This window comes from Protopterus annectens, chromosome 2.part0 (assembly GCF_019279795.1).
Source record: "Protopterus annectens isolate FY-2018-M chromosome 2.part0, PAN1.0, whole genome shotgun sequence".
NCBI lineage: Eukaryota > Metazoa > Chordata > Ceratodontiformes > Protopteridae > Protopterus > Protopterus annectens.
In genome coordinates, this window is record NC_056728.1 from 593,247,405 (window position 1) to 593,264,149 (window position 16,745).

At 40.1% G+C, this 16,745-nt stretch overlaps 1 protein-coding gene across 2 annotated transcripts in view; it reads left to right on the forward strand.

Annotated features, from left to right (window-relative positions):
* The window catches only part of DNAJA1 (DnaJ heat shock protein family (Hsp40) member A1), a 163,548-nt gene that overhangs the window by 22,710 nt on the left and 124,093 nt on the right, over positions 1 to 16,745 (forward strand). For both annotated transcript variants that reach the window (XM_044060970.1, XM_044060971.1), the window contains exons 3-7: positions 4,993 to 5,173; positions 7,510 to 7,614; positions 7,981 to 8,208; positions 9,370 to 9,484; positions 11,549 to 11,664. In XM_044060970.1, coding sequence (XP_043916905.1) covers positions 4,993 to 5,173; positions 7,510 to 7,614; positions 7,981 to 8,208; positions 9,370 to 9,484; positions 11,549 to 11,664 — 745 coding nt within the window. The remainder of the gene's footprint in view (positions 1 to 4,992; positions 5,174 to 7,509; positions 7,615 to 7,980; positions 8,209 to 9,369; positions 9,485 to 11,548; positions 11,665 to 16,745) is intronic.

A 16,745-nucleotide genomic window follows, 5' to 3' on the forward strand; every position in this document is an offset into this window, starting at 1 on the left:
TTCTCCAGAAAAGGTACAAGACGAAATTGTAAGACTGAATCTGCCAGTTTTGCTGTACCAACTTCACAAGTGACTACAGAAACTTTTCAACCATCTACAGTAAAGCAGCTTGGCCAACTGCCTGTCTGTTGACTGGTAAGAAAATTATTCTGTGTTACATACAGTATGAATGTCATAGAGGTAATAATAATAACAGAATAAATGTATATACAGCATATTAACAAATGTAAAACCTTATTGGGGCAAGTTAATAGTAAGGCATTATGCAAATGGATTGCAATTTGATAGTAAGGCATTATGCAAATGGATTATAATATTTGACTGGTATCTGAAATAAAATCGTGTGTGGTATAAAAATGTTTGTGTGTACAATGTCATAAAATACAGTGCATGACATTATCCAAAGGTTAGACTGTACAGACAAAAATTGTAAAGGTAAAGAACCAAGAAAAGTTAATATGTTGACATTATATTCAAATGTTAGACAGTTATGTTCTGTCACCAGATGTAAAAGGTTTATTTCAGAGTTGCAACAGTCAAATCAGTTACTGATAGAAACTCTAGTACATTTTGTTACAAAGAAATGTAATAAACTTCTAAAAGACGGACACAATGAGTTCAGGAAGCTTAGACAAGTTATACACACATCTTTTCAAAAGTGCATAGGAGTTTCAAATTCAGCAGAACAGCTTACTAAAGAATGTCAGAAAGACCATGCAACATCACAGGAAATTCAACAGCAGTTGCAGGATAAAGGAAATAAATTAGCTCAACTGACAAAGACTGGGAATTTCCTGCATACACAGTTAATCTGTGCAAAAGAAATATATTTTATAATATGTTTATGTTTTGAAAATGGTTAAGCATGCATGCTAGGATGGTAGGGACATGACATGCTTGTATAAAGATATACATATACAAGACAGACATGCATGTGTGCTCTTTTCCTCTAGAGTACATTTGTTTACAATGCACAAAAGCAAAAGGCAGACAACAGCAAATATAAATAAACATATGTTATAATTGTATAGTAACACCAAACAGTTAAAGTTCTGAATTTTAAAAATAAATAAAATCACAGATGGTATTAGTCAAACAGTTTTTGTAAAATTAATGGCAGGACAGTTCAATAGATAAATAAAAAATACTGAAATCCATGTAAGGTAATTGTAAAATAATGTCTATTTATGTTGTATAAATGCATAGTTATACAAATCACAATCACATTAAAGGAAAAATGCCAAAATAATTAATTATAGTTTATAGAGTATGAAATGTGAGCTCAGACCTTCCTAGACTGAATGAATAGTTACAGGAAATGTTGAAAAGATAAGATAAACAACAAGACTGATTGCCAGGCAAGTAGCTTGAGTTTTTCTAAAGCATCATTGTTATTAAAACATAATTGTTAAAATGTTTACAGGCAACACTATTTAGTAATTGTCATAAAATGCCACAATTGTGCATAGATGTCACTGATAATCTGTTTGCAAGTAAATGTTAAAAGGGCAAAAAAAAAACTCAGTTGCATCAAGTACAGCCAGCAAATGTAGTATATATACAGTTCAAATCAATTGTGCAGGAGGGTGTAAATACCTACTAGAGGTAATATACAGTGAAAGCTTTATTTAGTAACCTAATAAAATAAATGTATAACCAAAGTGTTGGGCTGACATACATTCTATTCTCACAGCATAGGGCAGGTAAACAGTGCTGAAGTACTACAGGGGGGGGGGTACTTTCTCTGCTTTACACTAACTGTATAAGCAGTACTGCACAAGGGTCTGAAATAAAGCTACAGAAAAAATAAACAACAAGGGTCTAAAATAAAGCTACAGGAAGAAATATCTCATTCCTTTTTCACAATACTCTTTTATGGGGGGAAAACAGGTATTAGTGTATTAGAAATACTGGTAAACTGGATTAAACCTGACAGGATAAGATATTTTACAAGTTGTTAATAGCTATCATAATGGTTATTATTGTATTGTTTAGAATTAAATTGTATTTACAACCTGTTAAATTGTAAAGCTATACAAGAGATGGGTTAAAAAAACAAGAGATGATTTAAAATTGCTTTATTAAAGCTATAGAAGAGAGAATAAAGATATGCAAAATGCATAAATGTTTCTAATAGCAAGAATGGTCACTATTTTTAATATGTTTTTGGCAAAACAATGGTATAAAAAAGCATGAATATTTTTAATTGCTGAGTATGTAGTTTAAAATAACAGGACATGTGGATATGGTATCAATTCCACTAGATATTTCTAAAGACATAAAAATTTTCCAAGATTTTGCTCAATATTAATGTTATTAAATTTGTAAGATTAGACTAAATGTACTTTACAGTCTTTGTATGTACAAATGTAGAAAATTTCAGTACAAATGATAGTCTTTGTATGTACAGATGCAGAAAAATTCAGTACAAATGAAATTAATGTCTAGTAATGAATATGTGTGAAAAAAAACATTGTTTAAAAAATAAATAAAACAATGGGTCCAGGATACCTACTAGATTGAAATGCATAAATAGCAAACAGTCTGTGTAAATACATACTGTACAGAATACATCGTAATAAGTTCAAAAGTAATTTGTCAAGTTGTAATATCACTGGTTTTACCCCAGTAAAATAATTGCTTTCAAATATTTATTATCTAAGCCCAGTTCAGTATTTTACCAAGATGTTATTGAGCAGTTCAGAGACATGAACACAATGTGATGATTAAAATGACATTAAAACTGTATATTTTCAGCAGTGTATAAATGCTTTGTAGTAGCACATAGTTATTGTCTCTTATAGTTAATTCAACAGTTGCAAAGAGTTAATGAAACAATTCTAAGTCATTAATTAAATTCTGTGATTGCAAAAGAATAAATTAATCAAGTAAAATTAAAATAGACGCAGCTCATAACTGAAAATATTTTCACAGAATGGTCTGCAAAAGAAAAAGTTGTTAAATACATTCAGGTTTGGTAGTAATACATGTTTTCATTGTATTAACTATGTAAAATTGCATTTTGACTTGTATCAAAGACTGAAGGTTTTAAATAAAAATAATGTGTTATAGAATGTTTTGAGTATGTTTAAAAACAGAGGGAATTGTTAAATATTATGAATATAAAGCTGAAATTCTGTTGTAAATAGGCTGAAAGAAAAAGTTTGCTTGGATATATGTATAGAGTTTACAATGTGCATTCATACTATATGTATAACAGACAGGCTTCTCTAAACAGCATCAGAAAATGCCTAAAAGCAATACTGGAAAACAAGCATTACATGATTTTCTCATGTTTGTAGAACAAATATCAATTAACAGATATCCTTTTTTATAAATTCAGCAATACGTGATGTTTTTCCAGTAGGAACAGCTTATACAGATGTTTCCTTTCAGAATGGCTTCCTCACATCAGCAAAAGTGCTTAAATCACAAAAGGACAATAGAAAAGTCTAAAAACAGACATTGTGACTTCCCACACAAGGCCAGAAAAACATACCAAGAAGAAATGTGTGCGTGACTAGTTCTGTATATAGCTATTGTAGTAATTCAGTTATGTGAGAGAAGGACAGAGAGAGGTATTTTGTAGAAGTCATCATTCATATCTGTAATGAAGGAAAACTTTGTAAATATATGCTACAAATCTGACAGACTACGTGTGGTTTGTTATAAAATAAGTTATCTGTAACTGTGATATAGCTGCAAAATATATTTCTTTATCAGTGTGCAATTTGAAAGGCTTGGTGTTAACGGACTACAGATGGAGTCATGCAGAGTTGTGTGTCTAATTCAGCAGTAAACAGCACAGCCAGACTGTGTGTCTTAAGAAGACTTCAAATCCCAAAGTAAGCAAGCAGTAAACAGAGCAGCTCAATATAATTTTTCAGTCAGCAAGCCAGATGATATGGGGTGGGGCTCCCAAGATGGAGACCAGTTGTCTGTGTTGCTGCATGCCTGGGACTGAGAGGGCATAGACTCCCTGCAGTGACACAGATGCTATTTAACTGCCAAGGGTGGGGTTAAGGCCTTAACATAGGCTTTCAACTGCTGGGATGCTGGCAAGATTTGAAACAACTTCATGGTGGCTTCAGCTGGGCGTTTCTCCTATCATTATGATACTGGGCATCTTCCTTGTACAGTGAGGAGTGAGTAGGCCAAGCCTGATTGGGAATGGGTCTGTCTGTAGACTGCGTAGTTTAAAAAAGGGAAGAGGCTGGTATCTGAATGCTGCCATCCCTTAAGTTTTTAGTTTCCCTGGCATGAATTCTGCTCCTGCCCATTGCTGCTCATTGTTTCACACAGTGACATTTAAGTTTGTGTACCCAGCCTCATACCAATAGAGTTTTCATTCTCCGGAAGTCTGTCATGTAAGTTGTAATGGTGGTCTTGGATTGTTAGCTGGTTGATCTGTTGCAAAGGCAAGATGTCTTTGCTGGACCAGGCTGAGCTGAGTGGCCAAGGATTAGTCAGTGGTACAGATGGCATAGCCATGAATAACTTCTGGCCTGTACTAAAGCCCACCAACAATATGGCAGTCTGTTGTGATGTGGCAGCATTTACAGATTTCAGTCATGGAAGTTTTTCTTTGCCATTCTGGCCTGTCATGAGCAATCTGTTCCATCAACCTGGTCCATGATTGTTTTCAGCATTTGTTCAGCTGACCACCTTACCTGTCCCTAGTCTTTTTTAGAAGCATTCTTCCTTGATATCTGTGGCAGCTATGGAGTGTTTTTCTTCCTGCTGGGTTTGGTGTTTAATGTATCTTTATACCCTCCAATTGCGCCCCCCCCCCCCAACTGCTTCTGGTGTTTGCTGGGATGAAGTAAGTGTTCACCTTTGCGTTATGCTTGCACACACTGGGTGCACAGTCTTTGAGGACTTATTTTGTGTGGTGTGAATTAAAATGGTTCTATGCCAAACGGATGTAAAACGTGTGCATTTTGTGTAAGTATCAGTTTTTAATAGTTGGTTGACTAATTTATTTGTTTTAAGTTTAAGCAAATTTCACAAGCCTATGAAGTGTTGTCTGATCCAAAGAAGAGGGAGCTGTATGACAGAGGTGGTGAACAAGCAATTAAAGAAGGCAGCATAGGTGGCGGTGGCTTCGGTTCACCAATGGACATTTTTGAGATGTTCTTTGGAGGAGGTGGAAGAATGCAGAGAGAAAAGAGAGGTACTGGACATTTTTAAACACTTATTTGTTTGTGTCTAGCATGCACGCTTAGTAATTTGTAAGTAATTGATTTACTTGAGTATATGTGTACATTGTTCCATGCAGTAAATTAAACCACCTGTACTTTAAATTTAGGGAAATGTATTCGTCTCACACTTGATTATAGTGACAGTAATTGTGCAGGTTGTCTTGCTGATTAGGGTTGTAGATGGTTTTCATTTTTTCTTCTTGACATGGTTTAATGTAATTGTTTTAGAGAGGGTGAGGATTTGTGTGCATTGTAGCGTAACTTTGGCCATCAGTACATTTTTCTGTTTGGCTATTTTTTTCCCTAGATTTTAGATTATGTTTAAGTTCTAGTTTGTTACTGCAACCCGTTGACATATCTGTGGGGAAGAGTACAGCAGTTCTGACTCTTGAAATTTGAATGGGGGGTATCTAAATATGTGGACATGTAAATTACCTTGTTGACTAAGGTTGTGGAACTGCTTGTGAATGTTCTATCTGCATTCATTCTTTAATGTAAACTGACAGTAAAATAGCCATATTTGCCGCTAACCTTCCTCACCATTCCCATCACTGTCTTGCTTTCAAGACACTACTGTGGCTTGAATTCTCTCTCATCAGCTACTGCTTCCCCAGTTGTATATCACTCACTCCATTCTCTGTAATACCTCTTCCTGCCCCTTTATCTCCAAACTAGTTTCTTACTGCTGTTCCCTCCGACACCTTTGTACCACTGCTAAATAGTTTCTAGACATTTACAAACCCAATAAGAATATTGGAAAATCCATGTATAAAATACCCAGTAGCTCACATCTGGAATGCAGTCCCCTCAGTATAAGAAATATGCCCCAAAAACATCAGTTTAAAAGAGAGCTAAAACACTGTCTTCAAAAGACCTGGTCCTGTCCATGCCAAGCCTCCACATAACGACCTTAGTCACCTTATACTGTACTCACTTTTACCGCAATTAATTTTCTGACTGAAATAACTTTGTTGCTCACTTATTGTATCTTGTATTATACTTATTTGTTGTACGCCATTGTAAGGATGTTTTACTCTCTTTGAGTATTTGTGTAGTAACCTACTTTTCATGCTGTACGTTATGGTATTGTATTGTTAACTACTAGGTATTTGTCTTTTGTTTTTTGGAGATCTTTTCCTCCAGGTCTCCACTGAAAATGGGCCTCTGCTCAGTTGAACCAACCCCTGCTCAGTTGAACCAACCCGGTTAACAAATAATGTCAGATGAAAAAAATGTGTTTCAGTCTGGCTCCTTGGTGTACAGCGATGGAGCTCTGTTCTGGTAACTGGGGATCATTTAATGGTTGCAGCACAGGAGGAGCCAGGCAAGATGGGAATGAAGTGAAGGGGCTTGGCCCACTTGCCTTTCTGGGGGGGGGGGGGTAGGAAGGGCTGTATTTTCTCATTTCTCTGCCATGCTGTGGATTTGGTGAGCAGAACTGCCTGATAGAACATCCCATTTGGAAGTGCGGGAACATCCGTGGCAGACTACCCATTGCAAGATTTCATGTGCATAACTGTTGGACAGCAGAGTACAATATCTTACCATTCCCAGTTATGGACCCTCTGTCTGACACTAGTCTTTGAAATATGATGATCATTGGCTGCAAGGGTGCAAGTTGAGCAGAGTTGTTCTCGTACATTCATTGTGGACATTGAACTCTTACCTTGGCTGTGTTTGTGTATATCCAGTTTTTCCTTTGAGATTTCACACTGCATTCAAGGTGTTTTGGGGTTGAGGGTTGCATCTTTTGTCCTTTTCGTTTACCTCAAGTGAATTGTCTGCTGCATGCACTAGTGATTCACTACTGTTCCAAGTAGATGTTATGGCTGCCTCAGAAAGGGGATTAATGTCCCCGGTGATGAAGAAACTGGTATTGCAGTTGAATGTTAACTACAGGTTCTCATGTGCTTAGATAAAGGTTGAGACTCTGATCCATAGAGCAGTCCATTGACTGTAATACTGCTTGGTGAAGCTGTTACATTGTGTATGCATCCTCACCATTGGTCATGAGCTTTGGGTAAGGATTAAAAAGATTGGACCATGTAGTGGTAGTGAATTTTCTTAGCAGGGTAGGGAGATGACTTGGTGTGAAGAACTCTGCAGTCGTTGAGAGGACTTCTGTGTAAAACGGTTGTGTGACCTGCTTGAATAGTAAATGTTCACATTTTACAGTAAGTTTTTACATTGCAGCTTTGTGTAAAAACACTTCTAGTAATGTTCTTCATTGTGTCTAGTCTTTTTTTTTGGACACTGAGCTAGTTGCTTAAGTCTTTTTTTTTTTTTTTTTTTTTTTTTCTTTTCCTAGGAAAGAATGTTGTTCATCAACTCATGGTAACACTAGAAGACTTGTACAATGGTGCTACAAGGAAATTGTCTTTGCAGAAAAATGTTATATGTGACAAATGTGAAGGTTGGTGTCTTTGCTTTGAAGGCTTATTTTTTTGCTGCAGCTGCATGCTTTTTACCATTTGGGTTAGGGGTTGCAATGTTGCTAAAACTTCAGTGTATTTCTTTACCTTGATTTGGGGTCATCTGTAAAGTCATTAGACTACCAGGCACTGTTTGGGTCTGATCCATAAGCACCACATCCATGTGGCCTTCAACTTTAAGGTCCCATTGCTTGTCCCCTCCTGTCTTTTGATCAGCTTTGCATCTTTGCTGCGTACTGTGACACTTACTACTACCTACTTTGTTAAACTGATCCAGGAGTTTGAGCCCACATTTTCTCTATGTAACGAACAAAGTTGTGGACTAAATTGATGTTGTTTTTTGATAGGTAGAGGGGGTAAAAAAGGTGCAGTGGAATGCTGTCCAAATTGTCGAGGTACTGGCATGCATGTTAGGATCCATCAGATTGGACCAGGTATGGTTCAGCAGATCCAGTCAGTTTGCCAAGAATGTCATGGTCAAGGAGAGCGCATTCGTCCCAGAGATAGATGCAAGACCTGCAATGCAAAAAAGATTGTCCGGCAGAAGAAGATTTTAGAAGTTCATATTGATAAAGGTATAGATAACATTTTTTATTCCTAAGAAGTACTGACACTTGATAACACCAAATAGTATTTATTTCTACAAAGCCTAATGTTGCTTATTGAAAACATTTTCTAAACTGGTGAAGTACTGTCATGTACTACCTTCTGCCTTAAGTTTCATTTCTGTGATGTTTGCATTATGCTGCTGTAATTTTCAGCAAGTGCTCTTTAGCACTGCACATGTGAATATTGGAAGCGTTTTTGATATTGAAAATTCTGCTGTTTAGAACGTTTGTTAGACTTCAGTGAACTGGACCTGTGCATGTACAAATGCAATTATTGAAACACCTTAATACAAAATGGTAACCAGTAGGTATGGCTGTCCCAGTTTGGTTGGAAATGTCACTATATTTTTAGTTGAATGAGTGCATTTGAGGGCCTTATGAAGCAGGAAATGCCCAAAGTCCTATTGCTTATATTAATCATTCAGTTTGTCCTGTTGCTGATATTAATCCATGGTGTCCATGTAGTGTCTGCTTTCTTCTGGGATTCCACTATTCAATCTTCATTCACCCGAAGAAATTTTTTCTTAATTCTATAGCTAAAAAGCCAGCAACTCCCCTTCAGCTGCTGACACCACACACAAGCTTGCAGTGCTTTGCAGTCTGCCTGCTTTAGGACTGTCTAGGATCCACTGATTTACGAGAAGTTTCTGGGGAGAGCAAGAACCATTAGAAAAATAGATTTCGAGGGCAAACCAGTGAGCCACTTGCATTAAATTGTGTTCTGTGTATTTGTGTTGTACTGAGTTTCATGTGGCCAGAATGTGTTTTAATATTCTTATTGATGGATATATGGTTGATTGGGGGGGGGGGGCATAATTTTGTGATTACAAAAGAAGTCTAAGCAGAACCCGATCACTTCAGCTATCTCTGTTGTAGTCTGGAGAGGAACATGTTCTGCAAGATGAAATGTTGGGTTTAAAACATCTGCACTTGCCGTCCTCCAGGTATTTTGCTGATGCCCTAGAGTAGGGACCCACACATCTCGTGATAGGATAAGTCTGCCAAACTAGCATGGGCTTTTGTTGCATGATATGCAGTACAAAAGTAGTAAAACAAGCAAGTATGCTTTTTGAGACATCTGTTTTGTTAAATTACCCTTAAAGTGCTGCTTTTTCTGCTTGTTTTTAGGTATGAAAGACGGACAGAAAATCTCGTTTTATGGTGAAGGTGATCAGGAGCCAGGTTTAGAGCCAGGAGATGTAATAATTGTCTTGGATCAGAAGGACCATCCAGTTTTCACAAGGTACAGTTGTTAGTGGCATTATATGAATGGGAGGAAGATTACCTGTGTGTTAAGTGGTGTGGTAGAACATGACCTGTTACGCATTATGCTGAATTTTGTAGTAATGTGCTATGTTGAGTCTTTGGAGAGTGAGATGGGTTGTAATATATAATGGTGGTTGGCTTTATAGATGTGCAGTTATAAAGTCTGCCGTGTGTGCTTTAAGGAGTGAGTGCTGCAGTAATAGTGTTGATAAACGTGTTATGCCCGATGTTGTGTATGCAGTTAATTCATGTTAGGTTCATGAGTGCATTAAAATTTAATGTGAGCACATGGACTTTCTGGCCTCCCTTGATATTTTTTCCGGGAGTACCCCTAGGACCACCTGAGATGCAGGGGCCTTCTGTTTAAGTGCTGAGGTACCGGGTACTCTGTGAAATGTAGGTGTTGGTGTACTGGCTGCATCCACAGGGTTAGCAGACTTGCCTGTTTGGGGACTTGACCCCTTCCACCTCACCGATGGCTCCAGATAAGAAACCTCTCTTTAAACACTCTGGAGAAACTTCCCCAGAAGTTGGAGAAGGAAGAAAGCATGCTGTTTGTCAAAGATCTTTTTTATTCAGTGCATTGCAAAAGTTCTCATAACTTGAAAGCTTTGCTAATAAACTAGTTATTCATTTTGATGGTTGGAATTCAATGTTTTCTCAACTTTTTGCTTTATTGGATTACATCTAGCTGCTTCAGATTAGCCGTTTGCTGTCCCAGAAAACTCATCAATAGAAAGTATTGTATAGTAGAGTTTTATAAGTATATACTTAGCTGATGACCACTGGGGCCTTTATCAGCCTTGCTGTGCAACCCAACCTAGTTGTGTCCCTAACCCAACCTAGTTGTGTCCCCCTGTGTATTATGGGTGTTTTGAGATCAGGTATGTGAAGTTTCTAGAGGTTATGGGGATGGCATGTTGGGGTATTACTGTCTGCCTCTGCCCTTGTATGGGGGGGGGGGGGGGTCAGGCCAAGGGTGAATTTCCGATTCCCATCCATTGGTGAAGGTTGCGCTTAAGTAGGGTTTGGGATGGATTGTACTTCACATGGATGGCAAGCCTGTTCAGAGCATGGGGAATCCTCTGAGAGACACCTGTCTTGACAACATGTCTTATGTCACAGGCAAAATTTTAAATCCTTGTAACTAGTCGTCATTTTGTGGATGCACAAAAGGTCCATCAGATCTGGATCCAAGGACATTTTGTATGCCAGGCATAGATCACTTTCAGTAACCTGTAAGAGACGAAGTATAGCGATAGGGTCTTAAGGCAATATGTATAGGAAAATGTGTTTTACTCTGGATTACCCTGGTATGGAACCTTTGTGGGCATTCAGCTGTTGCCTGTGTCTGGTCAGGTGCATGCAGAAGAAACATTGCACTCGATGGGTGTGATGAGGGCTAAATTTCAGAATGCCCAGTGCCTAAATACGGGGACCCCCCCAGAAAACTCTTGCAGAAATTGTTTTCCTTTAAATTATTTTGGAGCCATCCAAAACCTGCATGCCAACTCCAAGATCACCATACCTTGGAGGAGGAATATTCCAAGTAATGGCATCTTGAGCTTTGTATATGCAAGTCCAGTCTTTCGGCCGTTCAGTTTTCATATTTTGGGGCTTGCTGTAGGGGGTCCCAGCATTTTGAATGGCTCCCCTTTGTTATAAGTTTGGAGACGTGGAATGTTTTTTCTTACTATTTCAGCCATGTGTTGGTTAAATCCCAGGTTACGGTCTACATAATGTTCCCAGATCCTTGACTAATGAGTGAACTCTTGAGGGTGTCTTACTGTTGGAGTAAGTATCCTGGGCGCCCATGGTGACTTTGACCTCTACATGTAAGTTCTGCATGACTATACTGATTTAGCTGGCTGAAGACACTTTTTTAATATGCAGTAGTAAATTTCCTATACAGAACACCTTCACATTTTTAAAGTAATTCCTGCTTTTTAATTATGGAACAGCGTATATGTTAAGTTGAAAAGCAGCTACTGCTCTGGTCTGTTTACATCATGAAAATTTATAAGAATTGTTTACATTGCAGGCGAGGCGATGACTTGATAATGCATATGGAAATTGAGCTGGTAGAATCTCTGTGTGGCTTTCAAAAACCAGTCAGAACATTAGATGACAGAACAATGCTTATAACTTCACATCCAGGTAGGTCTGGGCTTTGACTTCTTGTGATGGGTTTAGTAGAATTATAAGATAGCAGATTTTTTTCTTGTCCAAGTACAGTGGACACTTGCTGTGATCTGTTAAGTAGTCCCATGTCGTCACCCTGTGAATCTTACTGCAGTCTTTACTCCTCCTGTCCACCCATTTTACATCTTGATATGGAATTGTCTTGTAACATGTTTTAACCGCAACTGATAGCTGCAGTAATTTTTTTAACGCTACTCACCTTGTACTGCACTGCTTTAAGTGTTTGCGTTTTTATGGAAAATATCTATGTAGTTAAAGTATCAGAGCTTCAAGTGTTATCTGGCTTAATTTATTCAGCGGTCAATTTTTGTGCAAGCCATTACCAGTGCAAGATGGTGCAAGACCCCCATAAATTACCACCACTTTTTGGTTAACGGTGCTTCAGAATTGGTTACTTGACTGCCTTGTCATTTCACACATTTTAACTGTCTTGGTTTTACTCTTTTTTTAGTATTAAGTTTTAATTGAAATCAAGTTAATTACATCACTGTGGTATTGCACTGTACTGAAGCCTTCATTACAAATGTGTCTTAATAGTATTACCACATTTTCATAACAAATGTCTTCACCTGATAGTGTAGTGAATACTGAAATTTAACCATGTTGCACTCTTAGCTGAAAGGTTTACAGCTGTAAACTTCGTTTCCAACAAATCTGTCAAGTTTTCTGTCTTGGCCTTGTGTCTCGTGTTTGAAAGCAAGTACTATAATGGAAGAGGGCTTCAGATGTGATAGAAAAACAAAAGGAATTTAAAGGTAACCGAGAAGTGAAAGGCTTGGGCTTCATGTTGCATTTTTGAAGGCTCTCGCCTCATGATACAGCAGCATCCAGGATCCCCTCAGGTGGGGGAATAATCTAATGAGAGCCTTATTTTAGTTTGATCACTGATCAGTTCTGCTCACCATGTACAGTAACTTGATTCATGTAAAGCTGTTGGTGATTTGTAGAGCAAGGGTATTTGGTTATGATCATGAGCTTCACTGTGCAACTGTGGGTTAAATATTTGGCTCGTGCCTTAGTGCGACTCCCAACCTTAGACTATTATACTTTACAAGGGAGCATTTTAATAGTGCTGTAAGAGGCTGTTGTACTACAGCTTCAGTCTTCTGTAGGTGTAGTACAGTGTTTTACCTCTGAGGTGGACTGTTTGCATATCGTTCAAAGGTCTCTGTTTGTCAACCTTCCCGTCTTCTCAAGGACTTTACATGAGATAGTATCTTCTCTTGGGCAGCAGACTTCACAACTGTCTTCTACATCAACCCCACTACCACAAGACATTCGAGGAAAGCTCCACTCCCGGGACTTTTTGAAGAAAAACGTATCACTTTCCACTATAAAAGTGCAGTTATCTGAAGTCAGGCTAACCACTTTGATATTTTTAGGATATGAGTAAAAGGAACTGCAGGGGGCACCATGGTTTATTCAGCTTCAAGACTGATGCAGAGCTGTGGCCTCATACTAGAGCAGCTCCAGAGGAGAGTGTCTTGCCAACATGCATCTGTGCAGAGAATAAGGTGCTGGGCAGTTTCAGAAAGTGGGTCTAATGGTACATCAGTCTGCAATTACCTCGACCCAGCTACAGAGTGCAAGCACACATTTCGTACCACAGATGGGGAAATTTTCTACATGATGTCCTTCAAGGATGCATCTGCAGTCATCACATATGGGTTGTCCTGCCTCAGGCAGCCCTTCGGTCGGCCGGATTCCAAAGTCTGGGTCCAGCGTCGGCTGATGTCGCCCTTTCCCCGACGTCAGAGCGCCTGGGGTATAAAAGCGTCAGCCGACACCATCTTCCTCAGTCTTCCTTGCCGCGTGGTGCCCGAAGCAGAAGCCGGTCGGCCAGCTCCTGTAATTCAGCTAACTGAAGACTTCAAAAGATAAGTACCCCGTTGGGGACTCTTTCTTGTCTCAGCCGATGTCAGATAAAGTTAATAATTGCTTAACTTGTGGGAAACAAATACCTCATAAGGATTTCCACTCTTACTGCCTCCCCTGCCTAGGCCCAGACCACGACGTCTCGGCCTGTTCAGCCTATGCTTCCTTCAACCAACGCACTCTTAGACGTCGGGCGGAGTTTGCAGAGGATTTTTTGGGGGCTAGTTTTTCATACAATATGCTGTCGGAGACTCCGACTTCACATTTAACAAAGAAACGGAAGGACAAGGACCGACACACGCGGGCCGCAGTTTCGGCTGAAACCACGGCCAGGCCTACCACGAGGGTCTCTGCTGAAACGGAGTCCTTGGTACTTCCGACCCCCGGAGGCCCCTGCTGAGTCGGTTATTGAATTTCCTTCAGAAACTGGTATCTTGGAAACTTCAGACACCATTCCTCTAGACAAAACTACACCAGCACGTGGTGCAGCCAGGCCTCCTGCATCCATGTCCATAAAGGCATTCACCAGGGCTAAAGCTGCTAAACACACAAAAGCTATGCTTCCCAGGGTTATTCCTCAGGGACCCACTACAAGTTCACAGATTCTAACTTTAGCAGAGGACCTTCTTTCCTTAATTAGGGGCTCTCAACCCCATCCGGACAGGGGCTCTCAACCTCCTCTAGACAAAAGGCTCAGGGTTGAGCCTCTGATCCCCACTCCTCAGAGGAGGCCTCTGATGGCTCTGCTCTCTTGGACTACCAGGAGGAGGCTTTTTCGGCCTACGAGGATTCTGATGCAGAGGAATCTATCCCCTCGGCCTCCCCTCCTGAAGAACTATCCTTCGGGGAGACCCTTCACACTATGAGAGCACATTTCAAATGGCAGGGTCAGGAATTCTCTGATTCCAGGAAAAGATTTAAGAACTTTTCTGCATTTACCTCAGCATAGACCTGTTTTGAATGTTATTGATTTTGTGTACCCTGAGTCTAGCATAACCCCTGACACTTCCTCCGGCCCCTGTCAAACCTGATAGGTACTACAGGGTCCCGGACTCGCATCTTTTTCTTTACAAGGCCCACTCTGCTGATCCAGAAAATATTTCCCAGAGCCCTAAAGGGGTTGCAGCTGCCGCCACTACTAAAAATCCACTCCCCTCTGAAAGGGAGTCCAGGGCTTTAGAGAGATGGGGTAAAAAAGTGTATACCTCTGCTACTCTTTCTATGAGGGCATTAAATTGTCAATTTCATATGATACAGTAACAAGAGTATTTGTTAGAGGAATTGCATAAGAAACTGTCTTCACCTGAACCCCCAGATCGCAAATCACTTCAGGATCTGGTACATAACTCCCAGCAGGTTAGCAACCATTTCTTGCAGTGTAATTATGATGCATTGGAAGCTTCATGTAAGTCCGCTATGAAGGGTGCAGTCATACGTAGGCATGCTTGGCTGAAGGAACAATCTCTGCCAGACCATGTTAAAGCTAAGCTTCTGGATGCTCCACTGGAAAAGCAAAAGTTATTTGGCTCCACTGCTCAGGAGGTCTTAAATTTGAGGAAAAGGCAAAATCTGTACAAACGGTCAAAGATTTTCTACACGTCCAACCACCAAGATTCAGCAGAAATTGGCCTACCAAGAATTGGTTCTTTCCGGACACAGAAAGATTTCAGAGAGGCAAGAACAGGCGTGCCAGAGGTAGAGGGCAAGCTAGAGGCTCCTACAGAGGACGTCAATGGCAGCCTCCCAACCAGAGAGGTAATGCAGGACCTACAACTGCTGCACAAGGACAGACTCAATGACTTTGCTTTGACTCCGCCAACCAGGGCTCAATTAGAAGCACCTTTGGGCAGAAAGCTTTCTTTATTCTCAGAAAATTGGCACAGTATTACAAGAGACAAATGGACACTGCAAATAGACAAAGGATACAGGTTCCATTTTCACACATTGCCAAAAAGAAAAGGCATGCCAGACCTGCCACCAAATCGAAAGGCAGAGGCTTTGAAACAAATCTCCAACTTAATGCAAATGAAAGCTATAGAAAAGGTTCCTCTTTCAGAACAAGGCCAAGGATTTTATTCCAGACTATTCCTTGTTCCAAGAAAAGAAAATCAATGGAGGCCTATTCTCGACTTGTCCGCACTGAATACTTATCTCATTGTGCCAAAATTCAAAATGCTGACTCTACAGCAACTCCTTCCCATGCTGGGCAAGGGGTCTTGACTGGTGACTCTAGACCTCAAGGAGGCATACCTGCATGTCCCTATCAGACAAAGTTGCAGAAGACACCTCAGATTTCTTGCAGGTTCAGAGCATTATCAATTCTCAGCATTGCCCTTTGGCTTATCTACTGCGCCCAGAGTATTCACAAAATGCCTGGCATCAGTAATTGCACACTGCAGACCAGGGGATTCAAATATACCCATATCTGGACGACTGCCTTATACAAGCGGACAGCCAACAAACTTTGGTAAAGGACTTGAATTATGCCGTCCGCCTACTGCAGGCCTTGGGATATACAGTCAACATTCACAAATCAAGACTTGTTCCATCCCAAAGAATAACTTTTCAGGGTGCGGATCTAGACACAACCACCGAAATGGCTTTTCTCACACAAGAAAAACAGACAACTACCGGATTACTTCCAAGAATCTGGCAAGACAAACTCGGCTGACTGCAAGGAAAATCCTGCAGGCCCTGGGTTACATGGCATCTTGCATTCTTCCGATTCCACAAGCAAGGCTGCATATGAGGAAACTACAATGGTACCTAAGGAGTTTATGGACTCAGCACAGTCACAGCTTACAAACTTTGATCCCACTCATCATTCCATGCCTCCAAAAGGAATTTCTGTGCTGGGCTCAAGCAAGCCAGTCAAACAGGGGTCTGCCCTTCAGCAAGCCAATAGCCAGCCAAACCATTACAACGGACGCTTCAGACCACGGTTGGGGAGCACACATGGAGGGCAGATGTATTCAAGGACTATGGTCACAAAGGAGCTACGCATGCACATAAACCAAAAGGAAGTGCTGGCAGTGATGCATGCAATCGAGGCCTTCAAACTCTTTCTGCATCAAGGCCACCTGCTAATAAGGACAGACAACACCACAGTTATGTGGTACATAAACAAGCAAGGAGGCACCCATTCCTACCCTCTTTGCAGA